The sequence below is a fragment of the Pygocentrus nattereri genome, chromosome 28 (assembly GCF_015220715.1).
Source record: "Pygocentrus nattereri isolate fPygNat1 chromosome 28, fPygNat1.pri, whole genome shotgun sequence".
NCBI lineage: Eukaryota > Metazoa > Chordata > Actinopteri > Characiformes > Serrasalmidae > Pygocentrus > Pygocentrus nattereri.
Genome location: NC_051238.1, coordinates 5321622 through 5341873, shown reverse-complemented (window position 1 = coordinate 5341873; position 20252 = coordinate 5321622). Strand labels below are relative to the sequence as shown.

The window sequence follows — 20252 nt, the reverse complement described above, 5'->3', positions numbered from 1 at the left end:
GACTGTACAAAGAGGTTCAAAGGTTAAAATATTAGAGACATAGTATATGTTTTTAAGTGCATGTCGTCACTCTCCAAAGAAAAAACAAACAACTTCAAGATAACTTCACAGCAGAGGGCAAAAACGTTTCTTATTTTCAATAGAATTTTATTCTAAGCAGTTTGAGAGCATTTCTATTGGTCCAATCATCATGAAGTTTTCATACAGTGTAAAAGACAGCTGCTGAGCTGAAATGCAGAAAAGTAAAAATCACGAAAAAGTGGATGTGCATGTCCATTGGACAGCGACGATATGCATACATATGCATACAGACTCTGTATTTGGGAAGTTAAAAGTCGTGCTAAAATAAATGTTTTGGAAATGGTTCATATGATCCCACATATTTAAAGTGTGAAATCCACTGTTAGATATGCGACCTGCTTAAAGTTGAGTAGATATGGTCTCATAGGGCATCTCATATCGAAAGACAAGAATTCTGCGTTGATGAATTGATTTTGTTGGATATTTATCTTTGTCTTGAGGATCTCATAGTGCAAATATTAAATGAACTTGTCGCATTACTATAGTAAACAAAAGTGTAAATATTGTATAATGAGGCACTGTGAACAGTATTGACATCTAAAAAATGCATTTGTTATATTTAGGCCCATGCAAGGCGAGCTATGGACTTCCTGTGGGAGAAAAGACAAAGAAACAGCAACCTAGTGGGAAAAACCATCAATATCCACTCTGGAGAGTGGGTTTGCAGGGGTAAGGCTGTCCGCTGTAGACCATGCCAATAATTTATGCCGGTACTCTTGCAAAGCTGCTGAACTGCAAATGGATTTTGACTTTATTTCCATATTCTATGTCTTGGCAGACAGTGGCGTAGGAGCAGGCATTGACTCATACTACGAGTACCTCTTGAAGGCTTACATTCTTCTAGGAGACGACCAGTTTCTTCAGCGCTTCAACATTGTGAGTGTTCTACCTGTACACAGTTCCCTCATCATTCAACGTTATTCTCTTGGTTGAGTTCATATTTTCACTCATGTTTTTATGCCAAGCATTCTAGATGGGTGTGGTCATTTGAATATATGCTGATTCATTTTTCTTAAAAGTGAAATCCTCTCCTTGGATCACCACCTTATCGTGGTGGAGGGGTTTGCATGCTTGAATGATCTTAGGAACTATGTTGTCTGGAGCAAAAGCTCCTGGTAGGGTCTCCCATGGCAAACTGGTCCTAGGTGACAGGTCAGACAAAGTGTGATCCATAATAACCCCTATGAAGACACAAAAACAGGACTTGTGTACCCTGCCCGGAACAGGGTTACCGGGGCCCCACCCTGGAGCCAGGCCTGGGGGAGGGGCTCGACAGCGATCGTCTGGTGGCCGGGCATTTACTCATGGTGCCCGGCCGGGCCCAGCCCGAAGGAGTTACATGAGTCCCCCCTCCCATCGACCCACCACCAATGGGAGGGGCAGTAGTAGGGGTTCGGTGCGTTGTGGATCGGGCAGTGTCCGAAGGCGTGGGCCTTGGCGTTCTGATCCTCGGTTGCTGAAACTGGCTTTTGGAACTTGGAACGTTACCTCACTGGCGGGGAAAGAGCCTGAGTTGGTGCGCGAGGTTGAGAGATACCGGCTAGATATAGTCGGGCTCACCTCATCACACAGCTTGGGCTCTGGGTCCAATCTCCTTGAGAGGGGCTGGACTTTATTCTTTTCTGGAGTTGCCCATGGTGAGAGGCGGCGGGCAGGTGTGGGCTTTCTCATAGCCCCTCGACTCGGTGCCTGTATGTTGGGGTTTTCTCCGGTGGACGAGAGGGTAGCTTCCCTACGCCTTCGGGTTGGGGAACGGGTCCTGACTGTTGTCTGTGCTTATGCACCGAACAGCAGTTCAGAGTACCCAGCCTTCTTAGAATCCTTGGGAAGGGTGCTTGAAAGTGCTCCTCCTGGAGACTCTATTGTCCTACTGGGGGACTTCAACGCTCACGTGGGCAATGACAGTGAGACCTGGAGGGGTGTGATTGGGAGGAATGGCCTCTCTGATCTGAACCTGAGTGGTGTTCAGTTTTTGGACTTCTGCGCAAACCACAGTTTGTCCATCACGAACACCATGTTTGAACACAAGGATGTCCATAAGTCCACATGGCACCAGGCCTAGGCCGCAGTTCAATGATTGACTTTGTAGTCGTGTCATCGGACTTGCGGCCATGTGCTTTGGACACTCGGGTAAAGAGAGGAGCTGAGCTGTCAACTGATCACCACCTGGTGGTGAGTTGGATCAGGTGGTGGGGGAAAATGCCGGTCAGACCAGGCAAGCCCAAACGTATAGTGAGGGTTTGCTGGGAACGTCTAGCAGAAGAACCTGTCAGATTGATCTTCAACTCACACCTCCATCAGAACTTTGACCAGATATCGGGGGAGGTGGGGGACATTGACTCAGAATGGGCCATGTTCCGTTCCTCCATTGCTGAAGCGGCTGACTGTAGCTGTGGCCGTAAGGTAGTTGGTGCCTGTCGGGGCGGTAATCCTCGAACCCGGTGGTGGACACCCCAGGTGAGAGATGCCGTCAAGCTGAAGAAGGAGTCCTACCGGGCATGGTTGGCCTGTGGGACACCAGAGGCAGCTGGCAGGTATCGACAGGCCAAGCGATCTGCAACTTCAGTTGTCGCCAAGGCAAAAACCCGTGTATGGGAGGAGTTTGGTGAGGCCTTGGAAAGTGACTTTAAGTCGGCTCCGAAAAGATTCTGGCAAACCGTCAGGCGACTCAGAAGGGGAAAGCAGTGTGCCACTAGCACTGTATATAGTGGAGATGGTGTGCTGCTGACTTCGACTGAAGACATCATTGGGCGGTGGAAGGAATACTTTGAGGACCTTCTCAATCCCACCGACACGTTCTCCAGTGAGGAGGCTGATTCTGGGGACATGGGAATAGGCTTGTCCATTACTGAGGCCGAAGTCGCTAAGGTAGTTAAGAAGCTCCTTGGTGGCAAGGCTCCAAGGGTGGATGAGATCCGCCCTGAGTTCCTCAAGGCTCTGGATGTTGTGGGGCTGTCTTGGCTGACACGCCTTTTCAACATTGCGTGGACATCGGGGGCGGTGCCACTGGATTGGCAGACTGGGGTGGTGGTGCCTCTTTTTAAAAAAGGGGACCGGAGGGTGTGTTCCAACTACAGGGGAATCACACTCCTCAGCCTCCCTGGCAAGGTCTATGCAGGGGTACTGGAGAAGAGAGTCCGGCTTATAGTCGAACCTCGGATCCAGGAGGAACAGTGCGGGTTCCGCCCTGGTCGTGGAACACTGGACCAACTCTTCACCCTCTCCAGGATTCTGGAGGGTTCATGGGAGTTTGCCCAACCAGTCCACATGTGCTTTGTGGATCTGGAGAAGGCATTCGACTGTGTTCCCCGGGGTATTCTGTGGGAGGTGCTTCGGGAGTACGGGGTACATGGCTCTTTGCTACGAGCCATTCAGGCCCTGTACAAACAAAGCTGGAGTTTGGTTCGCATAGCCGGCAGTAAGTCAGACTCTTTCCCAGTGAGAGTTGGACTCCGTCAGGGCTGCCCTTTGTCACCGATTCTATTCATAATTTTTATGGATAGAATTTCTAGGCGCAGTCAAGGGATGGAGGGTGTCCGGTTTGGTGACCTCAGGGTCACATCGCTGCTGTTTGCAGATGATGTGGTCCTATTGGGGACATCAGGCCGCGAACTTCAGCTTTCGCTGGATCGGTTTGCAGCCGAGTGTGAAGCGGCTGGGATGAGAATCAGTACCTCTAAATCCGAGACCATGGTTCTCAGGCGGAAAAGGGTGGAGAGCCCTCTCTGGGTCGGGGATAGGCTCTTGCCTCAAGTGGAGGAGTTCAAGTATCTCGGGGTCTTGTTCACGAGTGATGGTACAAGGGAGCGGGAGATTGACAGGCGGATTGGTGCTGGGTCAGCAGTGATGCAGGCTCTTTACCGGTCTGTTGTGGTAAAGAAAGAGCTGAGCAATAAGGCAAGGCTCTCGATTTACCGGTCGATCTACGTTCCCACCCTCACCTATGGTCATGAGCTTTGGGTAATGACTGAAAGAATAAGATCGCGAATACAACCGGCCGAAATGAGTTTCCTCCGCAGGGTGTCTGGACTCTCCCTTAGAGATAGGGTGAGAAGTTCAGTCATCCGGGAGGGACTCTGAGTAGAGCCGCTGCTTCTTCACGTCGAGAGGAGCCAGCTGAGGTGGTTCGGGCATCTGGTTAGGATGCCTCCTGGACGCCTCCCTCGGGAGGTGTCACAGGCGAGTCCACCTGGGAGGAGACCCCGGGGAAGACCCAGGACACGCTGGCGCGACTATATCGCCCAGCTGGCCTGGGAGCGCCTCGGAATCCCCCTTGGAGAGCTGGTGGAAGTGGCTGGGGAAAGGGAGGTCTGGGCTTCATTGCTTAGGATGCTGCCCCCGCGACCCGAACCCCGGAGAAGCGGAAGATAATGGATGGATGGATGGATGGATGGATGGATGAAAACGACTTTTTTTATTGATTATTGAAAGTTTTTGACTGAACGTGTAATGCATAATGCTGTGGAAATACATGTGGTCACTAGGGGGTTGCTTGGTGGTGGTTGTATCTTTGTTGGTTGTTAAGGGGTTGCTGTGGTATCTCAGGTGATTGCTAGGTGATAGCTTTAGTGTCCAGGTGATTACTAGGGAGTTGCTAGGTTGTTCAAGCGGTGTTCCGAATGGTTGAACGGGAGTTGCTTGTTGGTTGCTTTGGTGTTCCAGGTACTTACCAAAAAGCTGCTTGCTGGTTGCTGTTGTATCTCTATTAGTTACAAAGGGATTGCTGTGGTATCCAGTTGGTTGCTAGGTTGTTGCTAGGTGGTAGTTGTATCACAGGTGATTACTAGGGAGTTGCTAGGTTGTTTCAGCAGTGTTCCCAGTGGTTGAAATGGAGTTGCTTGTTGGTTGCTTTGGTGTTCCAGGTAGTTAGTAAGGAGCTGCCTGGTGGTTGTTATTGTATATCTATTGTTGCTAAGGGATTGCTTGCTAGGTTATTGCTAGGTGGTAGGTGTAGTATCACAGGTATTACAGGTTATTACTAATGAGTTGCTAGGCTGTTGCATCAATGTTCCAAATGGTTAAAAGGAAGTTGATAGATGGTCGATTTGGTGTTCCTAAGGAGCTGCTAGGTGGTTGCTATGGTGCTGGTTTCTAACGTGTTGCTAGGTGGTTGCTATGGTCTTTCAGGTGGGTTCTGTGGTCTCCCAGGTGGGTGCTAGTTAAAAATGCATGTATTTGAACAGCAAAAATGATTCAAAAGCCTGTCCAAAATCTAAGTATAGTAGTGGTAGTAGTGGTAGTAGTAATCCATTTAGTGTGTGAGCGGTAGAATTTTGGGTGAAAATTTGCATTTATTTATGTTTGCTCATTGTGTGTTGCTGTATGTGTAAACATGGTTGGATCACCTTCTGAGGTGACATTTATGATGAATGAAAGTCTCAGTTTCTGTCATGTTAAATAAGGTCGTCCTGGCTCATTTTCATTCTGGTGGTGTTTCAGCACTATGCGTCCATAATGAAGTACATTAGCCAGCCTCCCCTGCTGCTGGACGTTCACATCCACAAACCCCTGCTGCCCGCCCGCACGTGGATGGACTCTCTACTTGCTTTCTTCCCTGGTCTGCAGGTGGGGCTAAAATGTTTGGACATGATATTAATAATCTGTTGACTATTATTTGATTTGTTGTGTAATTGAACTGCTGTGCCTTCTGAACTTTCCTCTCAATTTTAACATTATATATATATATATATATATATATATATATATATATATATATATTATAACTATTATATATGTTATAACAACACTTTCGTGTTATTTAAATAGCACGACTAATTGTCATTGTTGCAGGCTCAAGTAGAATATTAAGTAGAAAACCTTGCATCTTCTTTTTTGACGTTTTTCAGTTTTTGACATCATTTGAAAGTAACTGTTGTCTGTTACATTGTATGTAAATTTCATGATGAGTGGACCAAAAGAAATGACCCAAAATTACTTGGAAAAATGTCTGGTTCCATTGACTTATGTTAAAAATAAAGTAGGTTTTTTCCTTCTCCTGTAAAATTACCTTTTTGGAGATACAAGGTTTTTTTCTCGACAACAGCGATATGCTTTTTTTTAACAAGGAAGTGACAGATGGATAGAATGACGGTACAAAGAAACTGAACAAGAGATCAATAAATGGAATATTTGCCCAAAACATGGAAGGCTTAATACCTCAAAGGGTTTTACACTGTAGGACTATGAACACTTTTGCTTTTAAAAGCAGCGCTATTTATGATTTTTCTGTTAAAATTGGAAATAAAAGGGGGGGGGGGGATAACAGGCTAAATTATGATGTGCACACACTTCTGCAAGTCAAAGGTATCAGGTCAGACTTTTCCAACTTTTATGGAATTTTACGAACAACATCATACGCCTTCCTGCTCAACGTTTAGATACAAAATTAACATTATACTGATGAATATATGATGACAATAGTAGACAGTTCTCTTGCACCAAGTCCTATACTGTGTGCATTAACACATTTCCACCAGACATGTCTCCAAATCTCCAAATCTTGCTTAGTGCAGCTTTAAGTAAACAGGCTTTTCCATGTTTGACATTGTTGAAGAATCAACAGCTGCAGTCTTAAGAAGTACAAGAAGGGAAGGGTGATGGATGGATAGAATGAATGAACCAGCGATTGAATTAAAGTATAGATTAAGGGAGGAATATGTTAATGAATGTGTGGATTGAGTGTTATTGATTAAATGAGGAATAAATTAATGAATGTAGTAGTTTGACTGTGATTTGCTCCCCAAAAGTGTAACACATACATACACTAAACGTTTACACAACAGCAGTATGAAACTGACTGGACCTTTACTGGACGATGTGTTCCTCTGAAATGAGTTCTTTATTTGATGATGCATTCTCATAGGTGTTGAAAGGGGATATCCGGCCAGCTATTGAAACCCATGAAATGCTGTATCAAGTCACCAAAAAACACAACTTCCTTCCTGAGGTAGGTTCCTCTTTTTGGTCTCGTCTGTTTGAAATGCCTGCAGACTGTTATGAGACGGTACAGTTTTAGTATCACTCAGTTGCACTTTGCTTAACTGTCTCTCTTATACGTTCTATCTCACACCCTGTTTCTCTTCTGTATATGCCCATCTCTCTCACTTGCTTTCTCACACCCTCCCTCTCCTCCTTCAGGCGTTCACTACGGATTTCAGGGTACACTGGGCACAGCATCCTCTGAGGCCAGAATTTGCTGAGAGCACTTACTTCCTTTATAAGGTATGTGCGTTTTGCAACAGGCTGACTCAGTCTACCCACCACATAGTGTAAAAAAAGTTTCATGTCAAGACATTTACATTTACAGCATTTAGCAGATACGCCTACTTAGAGCGAGTTACTTACTAAGTGTGTGGTTGTCTACCTAGAGAAAATATCTTTACTAGTTACAAATAGGTTAGAAAGGAAGCTGGTCAGCTGAGCTGAGCTCAGATATTACTAGAAGCAAAAGCTCCTGTTGATACCTAGAGGAAAAGAAACAGAATTAAACAAGAATTAAACAATACAATACATTTCAGTAAATGCTGTACTTAAGCAATAGAACGCAAGAGGGAGTGTGTTATTGGTGATAACTCACTCCTCGAGTGTTCTACTGCTTTAATACAGTGAAATAAATACAGTAAGAAGGTAATAAACTGGCCGTGAACGGCGCGTTTAATATGTTTTAATGTTCAGCTCCTTCACCAAATTATAGCTCCTTAACCAGCAGCTTGTTGCAACATCAGAGTAGCAAGCTTACTTATACTTATAGCACAGTCAGATTTGGTCCGACTCTGAAGATCAGACACGTCTGGCGAATGGTGTTGGGTTCATTTCTGGCTGATTCCAGGTTGTTCAGCTGTTCTTCTGTCACAGCTGCCGACTGAAAAGCTGCTCAGTGGAGACGGCAGTTTGGGAATTTAGTGTCGTCTCATCTTCAGAGTCGGACCAAATCGGCTGTGGGTCAGATGTGATCTTAACAGTGTCCGTTTTCTGTTTGTGGCAAAGTAAGAAGTAAAAATGTTCAAATGGCTTGAGCGTCTCCTACAGCTGTCAAAGTCGTTGCTTAGCAGCGGTGTCTCAGCGGAGTGAGACAGTGTTTGTGGAAAGCCTGTGACATTATGGCTTCCCAACCAATCAGAAGCCATAATGTCACAGAAGCCATAATGTTGCACAATCAATGTGCAAAGTACATTATAATATGTACTTAACTTCACTTAAGTGCAGTAAAAAGAGACTGTCCTGGACTCCAGGACAGAGAAATAAGGCTTGATGCTCATTTTCCGTGCGTCTTGAAGGATGGCGGGTCAAGCCGAGCTGTATTTGAAGCTTGTAGGGCTCGAGGTACAGGTCGAGATTTCACCATTGCCATCAGGTCAGGAGGTGCTGGTCCGTTTTTGGCTTTGTAGGGATCAGGGTTTTCCAACTGATGCGTGCAGCTACAGGCAGTGAAGGGAGCGCAGCAGTGGAGTGGCGTCACTGAACTTAGGAAGATTAAGGCTTGATGTGCTGCATAGGAAGACCAACCAAGAGCAAGTTGCAGTAGTCAAGCCTTGAGATGACAAGAGACTGAACAAGCACTTGGGTGGCCTCTCGAGTGAGAAAGGGTCAAATACCTTGGATGTTGTACAGGAGAAACCTGCATGACCGAGTCAGGTTTCACAGTATGATCTGAGAATGATAACTGGCCATCCACAATCACACCAAGACCTCTTGCGTGGGATCTTCAGGCTAAGAATAAGATGGCAAGATCATGACAAGGACATGTAGTTGCAGGGATGAATAATAACAGCCCAGTCTTGCTAGGAATGAGCTTCAAGTGGTGAGCTGCCATCCATGAAAAGATGTCAGTCAGACATGCTGAGATGCAACTGGTAACCTATGGAGTATCAGAAGGTGGGAAGGAAAGCATTAGTTGGGTGTCGTCAGCATAGCAGAGAGACACTTTGTCCTCAGACTCACAAAATTTAGTAGAATAAGACAATCCTTTCATGAAAAGTGAATCCTAGGCTTGCAGTCCACTTTTAATCAAGATTCATCCAAGAGCCTGAATGACATATCAGATGGCCAGTAATGTCAGCCAATATTGATGATCAGTGTACCCTCACTTTATCTCACTTTTTACTCCTTTATTACTTTTTACAGCTTAATTATGTGAAATCATATAGAAATATGGACATGTTTCTTTTTTCTGAATTTATACAAACACTTTCATTTTATAGTAAATTCATTTTGACTAGTTTGTTTATGAGCAGAGACCTACAGATGCAATACAGTAAAGGCAGCTCATTTGTGATCCTGAGTTTAAAGCCAGTTTTTGTTCAATTTCAACTCGTTTAAATTTAGCAAAAGAGTCTTGCTACAAAAATGATAACAGGACATCAGAGCCATAGTTAATCTTTTAGTACTTTTTCTTTTGATACGTAAGTACATTTGAGGGTAAATACTTTAGTAGTTTTACTCAAGTGGGGGTCTAAAGGGAGGAACTTCTACTTTTACTGGAGTGATATTTTACCATGGGTGTCTCTACTTTAGCTCAAGTACATGGTTTGTGTACTTCGTCCACCACTGGTAGCTTTACAGGAAACTGATGGATGTAAACATTGCACCACCTGCTGGTTAAATAATGGCAATGTTTACATTTGCTCAATATTGTCCTGTGTAGTTAAGAAAAACAGCCATTTGTGTGGCTTCCTCGCCCCACACCGGGGTGCGAACCACAGTGTGTTAACCATTGTTTTACAGAACCTGTGGAATATTTGCATTGTCTGTAAAATATTTGCTGAGGTGTTGCTCTGGGTTTTCTAACCTTATACAGTAGAGTTTTCCATTGCTGACACATTTCCTGCATTCTACAGTATCAAACTCCTGCTAAACAGGTTCTAGTTTACCAGAGGCTCTGTAGAACAGTGGAAATGTCACTCTGCTAAGTAACGATGATTGGTATGCCACAAACATTTTGCAAAACTCTCTTAAACTAGTCTCAACTGTGGGGCGGTTGTGGGCTGGAGGTTAGGGAACCAGCCCTGTGACCGGAAGGTTGCCGGTTCGATCCCCTTGGCTGACACTCCATGACTGAAGTGTCCTCGAGCAAGGCACCTAACCCCCACTTGCTCCCCAGGTGCCGTGGATAGGGCTGCCCACTGCTCTGGGCAAGTGTGCTCACTGCCCCCTAATGTGTGCGTTCACTAGTGTGTGTATGTGGGTGTTTCACTGCACGGATGGGCTAAATGCAGAGGTCTAATTTCACAGTGTGCAAACACAGAGACACATGGCTGTTAATTCTAATTCTTCTAGTTCAATACTGGCAGCCATCTGGCATCAGTGATGAGTGGAACTGGTATGGTTTTAATGTGGAATTGACAGGATTAAGTCAAAACAAGGCCCAGCATTTTGGTGGGCAGGGGGGCTCAAGAAATAAACTTAACAGGAACGTGAATTAAACTTAAATTAAGTTACAGTTCCCTTTTAACCCAGTGTCTCCCCACCCTGATCCTCGTGGCACACTGCCCTGCACGTTTTCATTTTTTTCCTTGCAGCCAACACAACTGATCCAAAATATTAGCTAATGAACCACCCTTTTCTGGGTTCAAGTGGGTGTGTTAAAGCTGGGAAAACACTAAAATGTGAGACACTCTCCCTTGTGCACCAGAGTTTGGAAACATCGCTTTAATCATTCCTATCTAATTATGTTTCAGAGGAAAGCAAACATGAGACTCTGAATTCTTCCTGAGGCAGTAAAAACATTAGTTTTACTGCCTGGTCAGAGATTTAACAATGTTGTGTTTTTTACTCTTTAAGGCTACGAGGGACCCATATTACTTGGAGGCAGGACGCACTGTTCTGGAGAACCTGAACCGCTTTGCTCGCGTCCCCTGTGGCTTTGCTGCCATGAAGGACGTCCGCACAGGAAGCCATGAGGACCGGTGAGAGAAATAAGAGGGTTGTCTTACATTCCAGACACGTCTAAGAAAGATTTATTCTTCTTAAAGGCTACTTTCACTTTAAAGGGTTGACTTGACTCAAAATCATGTGCCTAAATGAGCCCAGTAGGGTCAGAATTTAAAATTGGAAACTGAGCAAAATTGTGAATCGTAATGCGTAAACTATGCAAAGTTTGGGTGCTCAGGTCAAATTGCATAATCTGTTGATTTTCTACCTGAACATAAGATAATACATAATCTACAGAGGAAACACTTCTGCACATTTTAATACACAATTACTGTTTTATTTGCAAAATTGAACACATGGGGAATAGGAATAACATAAAATATGGCCAACGTAAAAGTTTTGGCACTTTTTAAATATTTTTTGTTTTATTTTTTCTGATATAAACTCGTGTTCACTTATTATCATTGTAATTTGACTGGGGTTTCAAACGTTTGCATGTGACTGTAAATGTGGCCCGTTTTTATCAGTTGGGGTAGATGTACTCTGGTCTGCCTGCCTGTCTGGCTATCTGTTTGTCTGCCCATCTGTCTGTTCATTTGTCCTGCTCATTCTCCTGCTTTCTTTCTCTCTCTCTCTCTCTCTCTCTCTCTCTCTCTCTCTCTCTCTCTCTCTCTCTCTCTCTCTCTCTCTCTCTCTCTCTCTCTCTCTCTCTCTCTCTCTCTGTTTTTGCTCCAGCATGGACTCGTTTTTCCTGGCGGAGACATTTAAGTACCTGTTCCTGCTGTTTGCTGAGGAGGATGATTTGCCCTTTGATGTGGAGGATTATGTCTTCACCACTGAAGCTCACCTGCTTCCTCTCTCTCTCTCCATGGCCCTGCGCTCAGACCTGCCCACTACAGACAACTCCACGGTATTGCCTTCCAATGATGCCAATTTTATGTTTTGAGTAAAATTACACAAACAGTACAATTGATGTCCGTGTCCATGTATCGGTTTAGGTTTACATGCACAGACACGCATTGCTGCGATCAAAATAAAACCTTGTATCTCCAAAATTGTAACTTTACACGAGAAGGAAAAAACTTATTTAACATCTAATGTAATAATTTTGGGTCTTTTCTTTTAGGCCATTCATCATGTGATTTACACACAGTGTATAGGACAACAAGCATTTTCAAATTACGTTGAAAACTGAAAAACAAAGAGAATGGAGAGACAAGGTTTTGTGTCGACAGCAGCAGTATGCATATATCTGTCACTTTTTCTTCTGGCTGTGCTTTGTTTTGGGCACTCTATTAAAGATTTCTCAAACTGAATTTTAATCTTGCTCTCGTAACAGGCAACAGAAGAACTTGATGACTCAAACTTTGAATGGACATGTCCCAACACCCGCCTTCTTTTCCCTGACCCCGCCTACCCACGCAACTTTAGGGAACCAATCAGGAGTGCTGTGGACAAGAGTTGTCCTCGTCCTGCCCTCCCTCGGTGAGACAGAGAGAGTTATAATTCCAGTCTGTTGGAGATGCTACTGTACTGTGTCTTAATTGTCTCTATCAGGGAGCAATATGTCATACAGATAGTTTAAAATGAGCACTGCAGTCCAAATTCAGAATATTGGAGAGAGCGGTCCGCCCCGCCCACTCCTCCCCAGATTTGAAGCCCATGCAGGTTGCCAGGTTGAAGACAGTGAACCTTCACGAGTGAACACAACGTTAATCTTTGTGACAGGAAGTCATACACTGTTAGTTGATCAGCTAATGCATATGTTTGCAATGTTTTTGTTTACAAATTATAAGCCAGCTTATGTGGATGTTTTATACCTCTGTCAGTTTTAGCTAGAGGCATGGCTGGCTATATATGGTAGCCAAAGCTAAGCCTGTTACGCCAAACAAAGCCCACTGATCCGAAAATACTTGCTACCTTGAAGAAGCCTAGGTAAGCTTCGTATTCTCCAGGTTCTTGTTTGAATCTTCCTGTTACACCTTAAATGATGCAGGAGTTCCATTTTTGCGCTTCAGGTGCTGCACACACTAATTCAGGTACTCAAATGTTGAAATTACTTAAAATACCCCTAATCCCAGTAACTGATTAAATTAGGTAAGGTTAGCTAACTTGGCTAACTTAACAAAGCTTGCATATTCTAGAGAAAATTCATGAACACGGCATCCGTCTTACAGTCCTTCTGGGCTTCAAGCTGTCTCTGTCTTTCAGATTTATTGCCAGTATTTAGGCCTGGAGTGTTTTTAACGCATGGACCCGGACGCAGTCACTTTGAGCTATGCAGACAGGATTTTGCGTGTAGCTGCATTCAGATGTGTGACGCATTTCATAATGCAATGCAAATGTGAGCTGCATTCTGAGCATTACAGTCAAGCCTGTCCAAGTGGTCTTGAACCGCCAGTATGTTTTCTCAACTGCTGTATCGGACGAGCAGTTGAATCTCACACAAAGATGGCTTACATAATCATGAAAAAATTATACGTTATCGCCTTTCCATTTCAACGGAAGACGTAAAAGCTATTACAAGCCTCGTTGCTCAAATCAGATTTTTTGCTCAAATCCGATCTCTCTGGCACGACGGTTCACACTCGTTTAGGTCAGAGACTCAAATCCGTCATTAATGTGATGAACTGGCTCCTGAAATGACCTCATGAGCTCCTCCTACTCAGTAACGTCACGTGGCTGAATCACTGCATCATCAGCACAAACTAACGAGCAGAACGAGCTTCGCTGAGAAGATCATTAACTCTGATCAGCTCTCAGCTTCATTATTAGAGCCAGACGAAGGAGGAAAAGGTGAGATGAGCTGCTTTTCCACCGTTTACAGGCTTTAACGTCTGTTCGGTGCTGTTGCCATGGTAACGCTGAATGATGGCGCACGCACAGCAGAACAAAAGCACATGAATTCCAATCTGGGCGTCACTTAAAGGTCACATGTCCACAAATTGGATATGTGTCCGATATAGGACCACATATGAAAGTGGCTCAGGTCGGATTTGAAAAGATCAGATTTGAGTGTCCACACAGCCCTGAAAACACCAGATCTGACACAATTTAGGACAGAAATCAGATTTGTGCCACGTCAACCTGGCAGTGTGAACGTAGCCAAAGAATCTCAATTTCCTCTACTTGTTCACGTTTAGCTGTTGTGGCTGTTGGAATAACGATAGATCCCTTTCTGGTGTGTGCCCTGTCGCCCCCTTCAGTACTGAGTGTTTTAACTGCCACAGTAACATAAGAGCGCACACTGAGTTTATTGTATGGATCGAGCGTTTGCAGTGCGCTGGCCGAGCGCTGTCGCTTGCATTCGCGTTCGGTTTGTTTCTGGCTTTAATCACATTTTACTGCGTCTCTGCTCATGGAGCTTTTTAGAAGGATGCAGAGGCTTTTTAGGTCCGGATCCAGTTTGTTTGCTTGCTTCCATGGCTGCAGCGTGCTGTGCTAGCCTGCCAGTGTGTTTAATATCTGGCGCCCCCGGGTGTCGAAACAGTACTGGGAAATGGGCAGTGGGTGGGTTCACAGGACAAAACATAGACTTTCTGCTCCGAAACTGAAATTCCTAAGGAGAACAGACTGGCTGTGGAACTGTTCTCGGAGGAGCCAGTATTTCCACTTAGCCTGTTTTCTTCATCTCTGATGACGTATCATGTTAATTTTATGATTTACAGCAGTAAATATATTACATATTGTTCCTTTATTTCCATCTTATGATATAATGCAGGGGTGTCAAACTCAACCACTAAAAGGGCCATATTAAAAAATTTCAACAAATTTGAGCGCTGGAGAGCGTTTATATTTTATTACGTCAACAGCAAAATATAGCCACTTGTAGTAAACCTTCAAATATTACATGTGAAGACTTGATATTTTTAGGCTACGTCCGCTGCAGGTAACTGTTAAATCGCTCTAAACGTCCCCAGGATGTAGGTCTTTTAAACCTATCTGTGTGCTTGGTCTCGAAACCTGACATCTTTTCTTTGCTGCAAGTTCATTAATACTTCATTCGTTTTTGAGCTGCTGAGTTTTGTAATGTTTTGTAGTGTTTATGCTGCTTGAACTGCAGCTGGAACACAGCTGGGTACAAAACCGCTGTTTCATCCATTGTTGTTGGGCATGAGGTGTCGGTGCAAATTACGTTGCAGTGCATGCTGGGGATTGTAGTGCTGCTGATTATGTAATGGCTGTAATTAATGGAAAATCAAAATAATATTGAGGACCGGATTGGATTGGGCCATTGCCTTATGGTTGACACATGGCAAATAATGAAAGTCTTCATGACAGTGTAGTTTGAGTTGACATTTTTAGATGAAACAAACACCCAATGGACTCTTAATAACATTTCAAAAAACATATGAGGGTTAGGTCTAGGTTTTGGGTTGAGTTTAAGGTTAGCGTTAGGTTTAGGGCCAGGGTAAGCATTGGGATTAGTTTTTGGGTTGAGGTTAAGGTGAGGGTTAGGATTAGGGCTAGGTTTTGGGTCGAGGTTAGGATTAGGCCCAGGGTTAGGATTAGGTTTTGGGTAAGGTTGGTAAGGTTAGGTAATGGAAGTATCGTATTAACAACACATCTACTTAATGTCAGTAACGTATCTACAGAACATCTACAAGAAATTTACTTCAGTGTATTCAGATGCTTCACTACTGATACTTCACTGATACATTGTTGGTGTGTTATTGATAATCTGTTAAGAGTTTATTAATCCTCTACAAATGACCACTCCACAAAGTCTTCCCAAAGTTTGTGCTACAAGAAATGACGTTTACCAGAGTTCATTATTTATCTTTCTCTTTTCCTCGCTCTCTCTCAGGGAGCCTGGAATTGGTCGTGCTCCGCTTAGGGCTCAGGACTTCATGGCTAATAACCCAGAGCACCTGGAGCTCCTGAGAAGAATGGGGGTCAATCTGATCCACCTGAAAGATGGCAGAGTGCAGCTCGTTCAGCACGCTACCCAAGTGAGTCCACTTCTCCACCTGCTTGCTTTTTACCTCCATTCATCCAAGCTTCCCTAAGTCAGGGATCTGCTGCCTCATCCTGGAGATGGGCTTTAGAGCAAATATCACGTAAAGATCAGTGTATAATGACCAAGCAAGAGTCATTGTGCACACTCGCACACTATTGACAGAAACCCTATTAATCCTAAAGGAAATAGCACTGATAAGAAGATCTATACAAACCAAAAACATGTGTACAAGAGACCTTAATAACACTGGGATTACAAATGTCTGCTTGAATAACGGTGAGCATTTAAATTTGATATAATCTGAGTAGAGCTGCAATAATTATTTGATTAATCAGTTAGTTGTCAACTATTAAATTAATCGTCAGCTATTTTGGTAATCAATTCATCGGTTTGAGTGACTTTTTAAGAAAAAAAGACATTTGAGGATGTCATCTTGGGCTTTGGAAAACACAGATCCGCATTTTATAGACCAAACAACTAATCGACTAATCGAGAAAATAAGCAATAGATTAATCGACAATTAAAATAATCGCAGCCTTAAATCTGAGGTAGTTCATCAAATGTAAGGTAGCTGTTGAGTTTAAGAAATGCGCAAGTAAATAAGCTCACTGGACAAAAAGCTAGTCACCTGTGACTGATTCATATCTAATAGCGTATTATACCTCCCTGAGCACGAATAACTGCGATTTGGTTTGATTTGGCCTGGACTGGGCAAGTTTTTGGATGTAGATGATATCAGTGTTCAGCCAGTCTTACATCAAATAATTGTGCACTAAGGACAGATTTCGTGAATGCCCTCTCTGGCGTCGTACTCGCTGTTCCAGGTAGTCCCACAGATTTACAAGAGGATTCAAATCAGGAGACAGCAACTTCTTTGTTTTTCCCAGGTTTATAACTTGCAATTAATAGAATGTCCCATAATTTTTTGTCCAAAACTAGGAAAAGTGTGTCAGATGCACAGGAAAATTCTAAACCAAATATATTTTAAGTACTTTATGCAACTGTGCTTCTGTTCATCACTGAGCATTTGATTAGCCACAGTGTATAAATGACTGTCTTCAGTTTAAAATGCTGAGCTACACAGCTGGACTGAATGTAGCCTGTTGAAACTAAGCAGGTTGGCAGGGTGTCCTACTGTGGAGCTCCCAACCAATCCCAGTTTATTACTTTGATCAGGGAAAAAAATTTTAATTCTAATATGCAGACAATAAAACCATGAAAAAGCATATACAGTGCAGAGCAGTGCAGATTTGCCATTTTGAATGATGATCACGCGTAAACACATCCTGACATTTCTCTGTGTGAATGTCTGAGCGTAGGCCGTGAGCGCCGTGGCTGCTGAAGACGGGATGCGCTTCATGCAGGAAATGATGGAGCTGTCCAGCCAGCAGCAGAAAGAGCAGCTTCCTCCTCGCGCCGTGCAGATCATATCACATCCCTTCTTCGGCAGAGTGGTACTGACCGCTGGACCAGCACAGTTTGGAATGGACCTTTCAAAGAGCAACTTGGGGGTGAGCAGGTCTAAAGTTCCTGACCAGCATGGACTAACATGCAAAATGGAACGTTTTCAAAGCTAGATTTTAATTTGGGAATTCCAGAATAATAATTCACTGCTTTCTTTTGCTTTATATTTCTTTGTCCTTCTGTCTTTCTTGCTATTCCTCTGCATCTCTCTCTCTCTCTCTCTGTCTCTCTCTCTCTCTCTCTCTCTCTCTCTCTCTCTCTCTCTCTCTCTCTCTCTCTCTCTCTCTCTCTCTCTGTCTCTCTCTGTCTCTCTGTCTCTCTGTCTCTCTCTCTCTCTCTCTGTCTCTCTCTCTCTCTCTCTTTGGCTCTCTCCATCTCTCTCTCTCTCTCAGGTGCGGGGCTTTGTGACGGTAGCTGAGCCGTATACTGGCTGTTCAGAGTTGAGCAATGCTGAGTTTGTGGCTGGCCGTATTGCTCTGCTGCAGAGGGGTCAGTGCATGTTTGCTGAGAAAGCCAGAAACATCCAGAAGGCTGGAGCCATCGGAGGCATCGTCATAGGTGAGGAACTTACTGCCGTACAGTAGGTGAGGGAAGAAACAGGTCTGACCCGTAGCTGAAATATAGGTTAAAGCTACACTGTGTAGGATTTGAACTCTTGACACTTGAAGGGTGAATCTTTCAAGGATGTGAGTGAAATATTGACTGTTGTCATCGTATCATAAAGACGTAAGATGTGGTCTAAAAAACATCTGTGAAATCCTGAGTATTCCATTTATATTATGTACATTTACTGCATTTGGCTGATGCTCTTATCCAGAGCAACTTACAATTTGACCAATTTACACAGGCAGGCAAAGGCGGTGTTAGGAGTCTTGTCCAAGGACTCATATTGGTATAGTGTAGGGTGTTTGTCCAGGCGGGAGATTGAACCCCAGTCTACAGTGTAGAAGGCAGAGGTGTTACTCCTCCTTTACAGTAAAATAAAGCTCTGCTGATCCTTCAACACAGTTTAACAGTAAATGATCTTAAATGCTGGAGTTAATGTAGAACTGCTGATTCACCCTTTAACCCTGAAGGTTGGCGCACAGACTGCTGGTCAACAATCTCACCTAGCTAGTAGCTAATGAAAAGACAAAGAGAAAGATTCAAGATGAACGAAGTGATTTGGAGACTAATTGACTTATTTGCATTAATAAACACTTCAGGTGGTTTCCTGATACGTTTAATCTGCAACGAGAAACTGACAGATGCTAAAAAGTCATGAAGATGAAGCCAGCTTCTCGTTTGAGTTTTCCCGTTCCACGTTAAAGGGAGCAGCAGTTACACTCTGCTGCCCCAAGCACCATTTAAGGTGGAACAGGAAGCAGGAGAATGAGACACTGACTTCAACCTCATAAAAAGTCGGAGCTTTGAGAAATTTTACGACACACCTTTATACTTTTGTGGAAAGTTTCCTGCCGGACATGCGAGAAAAGCTCAGCTAAAGCTTAAAACAGAGCAAAGTAAGTCTGCGTTTTCTTTATATTATATATTTTAGCCTATACTAGTGCATCATATTTACAGCTAATGTGCTAAAATGGACATAAAATGTGACTCTCAAGGTGGTTTGGTCATTGTTGAAAGGACAAAATGGCTCTTCTTAACATTTGGGCTGCTGACCTCGGGTCTAGACTAATGACCGATATCTAGAGGGACTTGTTCCATTTCCATTCATGCGTTTAAGTCAACAGTGTTATTGGGAAATGGAGAGTGGTGGCTCTCCAAGGCTGACATCTAACACTCCAGGATCTAATATCGTCATTGTTTTTGCTTTATCTCTTCCTCTGTCTCTCCTGCTCCTTCTCTCAGATGACAACGAGGGCAGCAGCAGTGACACGGCACCGCTCTTCCAGATGGCAGGAGATGGCAGGAGCACTGATGACGTCACTCTGCCTCTCCTCTTCCTGTTCCACAAAGAAGGGAACATCCTGCTGGAGGCGCTGAAGGAGCACAGGGAGGTGGAGGTGCTGCTGAGTGAGAAAGCGCGAGATAGAGGTGAGGAGACAGACATGAGGAGACCGAATGCAACTGAACAGGTCCTTAAATTAGATTTGAAAAAGCTTGTGCAGCTGAAGGTGTTGATTCAGTAGCATTAGTTTTGAAGTGCTAGAACTAATTGTAATGGTTCTATTAATACAAGGTACAGTCTACAGTCAGTTTAAAACACAGAAGTTAAAAAAAATGGTTGGTGCATTGGTCAGAATATAAATGTGTGTGTGTGTGTGTGTGTGTGTGTGTGTGTGTGTGTATGTATATATAAATGTATATGTATATTAGAATATAATGTATATATTCCACTAATGTGGGAATGGTTCCTCCAGTCACATTTGAGTATGCTTAATAATTTTGACTTATTTGAATTCAGTTCAAATTCAATTGTGGTGGAATTTGAGGTGTCATGTTTCATTGAAATGATTATTGATTCTTATTAGAGATGTACCCTGGGACAGGGGTTAATCCTAGTCACTAAAGGGGCCATATTAAAACCCATATTAAAACATCTCAACAAATCCATGGGCCTGAGTGTAATGAATATTATCCTATAACCCCAAATGGCCAATGTTTATTTAAAATAGGCAAAAGATTTAGACACTTTAGTTGACCTTGAAACATTCCAAGAATACCTGAAATCTTCAATATTTATATCTCCCCAGGTGCTTGATCCTTCCAACCTACCTATATGCTTGAACTAAACACCTGACATCCTTTCTTTACTGCAAGTTCATTAATGCTTGGGCTCAGTTTCTGAGCTGATGTCGAGTGTTTATGTTGGTTGACCTGCCGCTGAAATGCAGTCAGCGCGTTTGGCGATATGACTGGTGTGGATCCGAGGTGTAAA

At 43.6% G+C, this 20252-nt stretch overlaps 1 protein-coding gene across 3 annotated transcripts in view; it reads left to right on the top strand.

The window, feature by feature from the left end:
• edem3 (ER degradation enhancer, mannosidase alpha-like 3) overlaps window positions 1-20252 on the top strand; it is a 38108-nt gene that overhangs the window by 9555 nt on the left and 8301 nt on the right. For all 3 annotated transcript variants that reach the window (XM_017717774.2, XM_017717777.2, XM_037535674.1), the window contains 12 exons: window positions 645-750; window positions 860-957; window positions 5521-5646; window positions 6944-7027; window positions 7219-7302; window positions 10861-10985; window positions 11686-11860; window positions 12290-12435; window positions 15758-15902; window positions 17230-17421; window positions 17767-17932; window positions 19223-19408. In XM_017717774.2, the coding sequence (XP_017573263.1) occupies window positions 645-750; window positions 860-957; window positions 5521-5646; window positions 6944-7027; window positions 7219-7302; window positions 10861-10985; window positions 11686-11860; window positions 12290-12435; window positions 15758-15902; window positions 17230-17421; window positions 17767-17932; window positions 19223-19408 (1633 nt within the window). The remainder of the gene's footprint in view (window positions 1-644; window positions 751-859; window positions 958-5520; window positions 5647-6943; window positions 7028-7218; window positions 7303-10860; window positions 10986-11685; window positions 11861-12289; window positions 12436-15757; window positions 15903-17229; window positions 17422-17766; window positions 17933-19222; window positions 19409-20252) is intronic.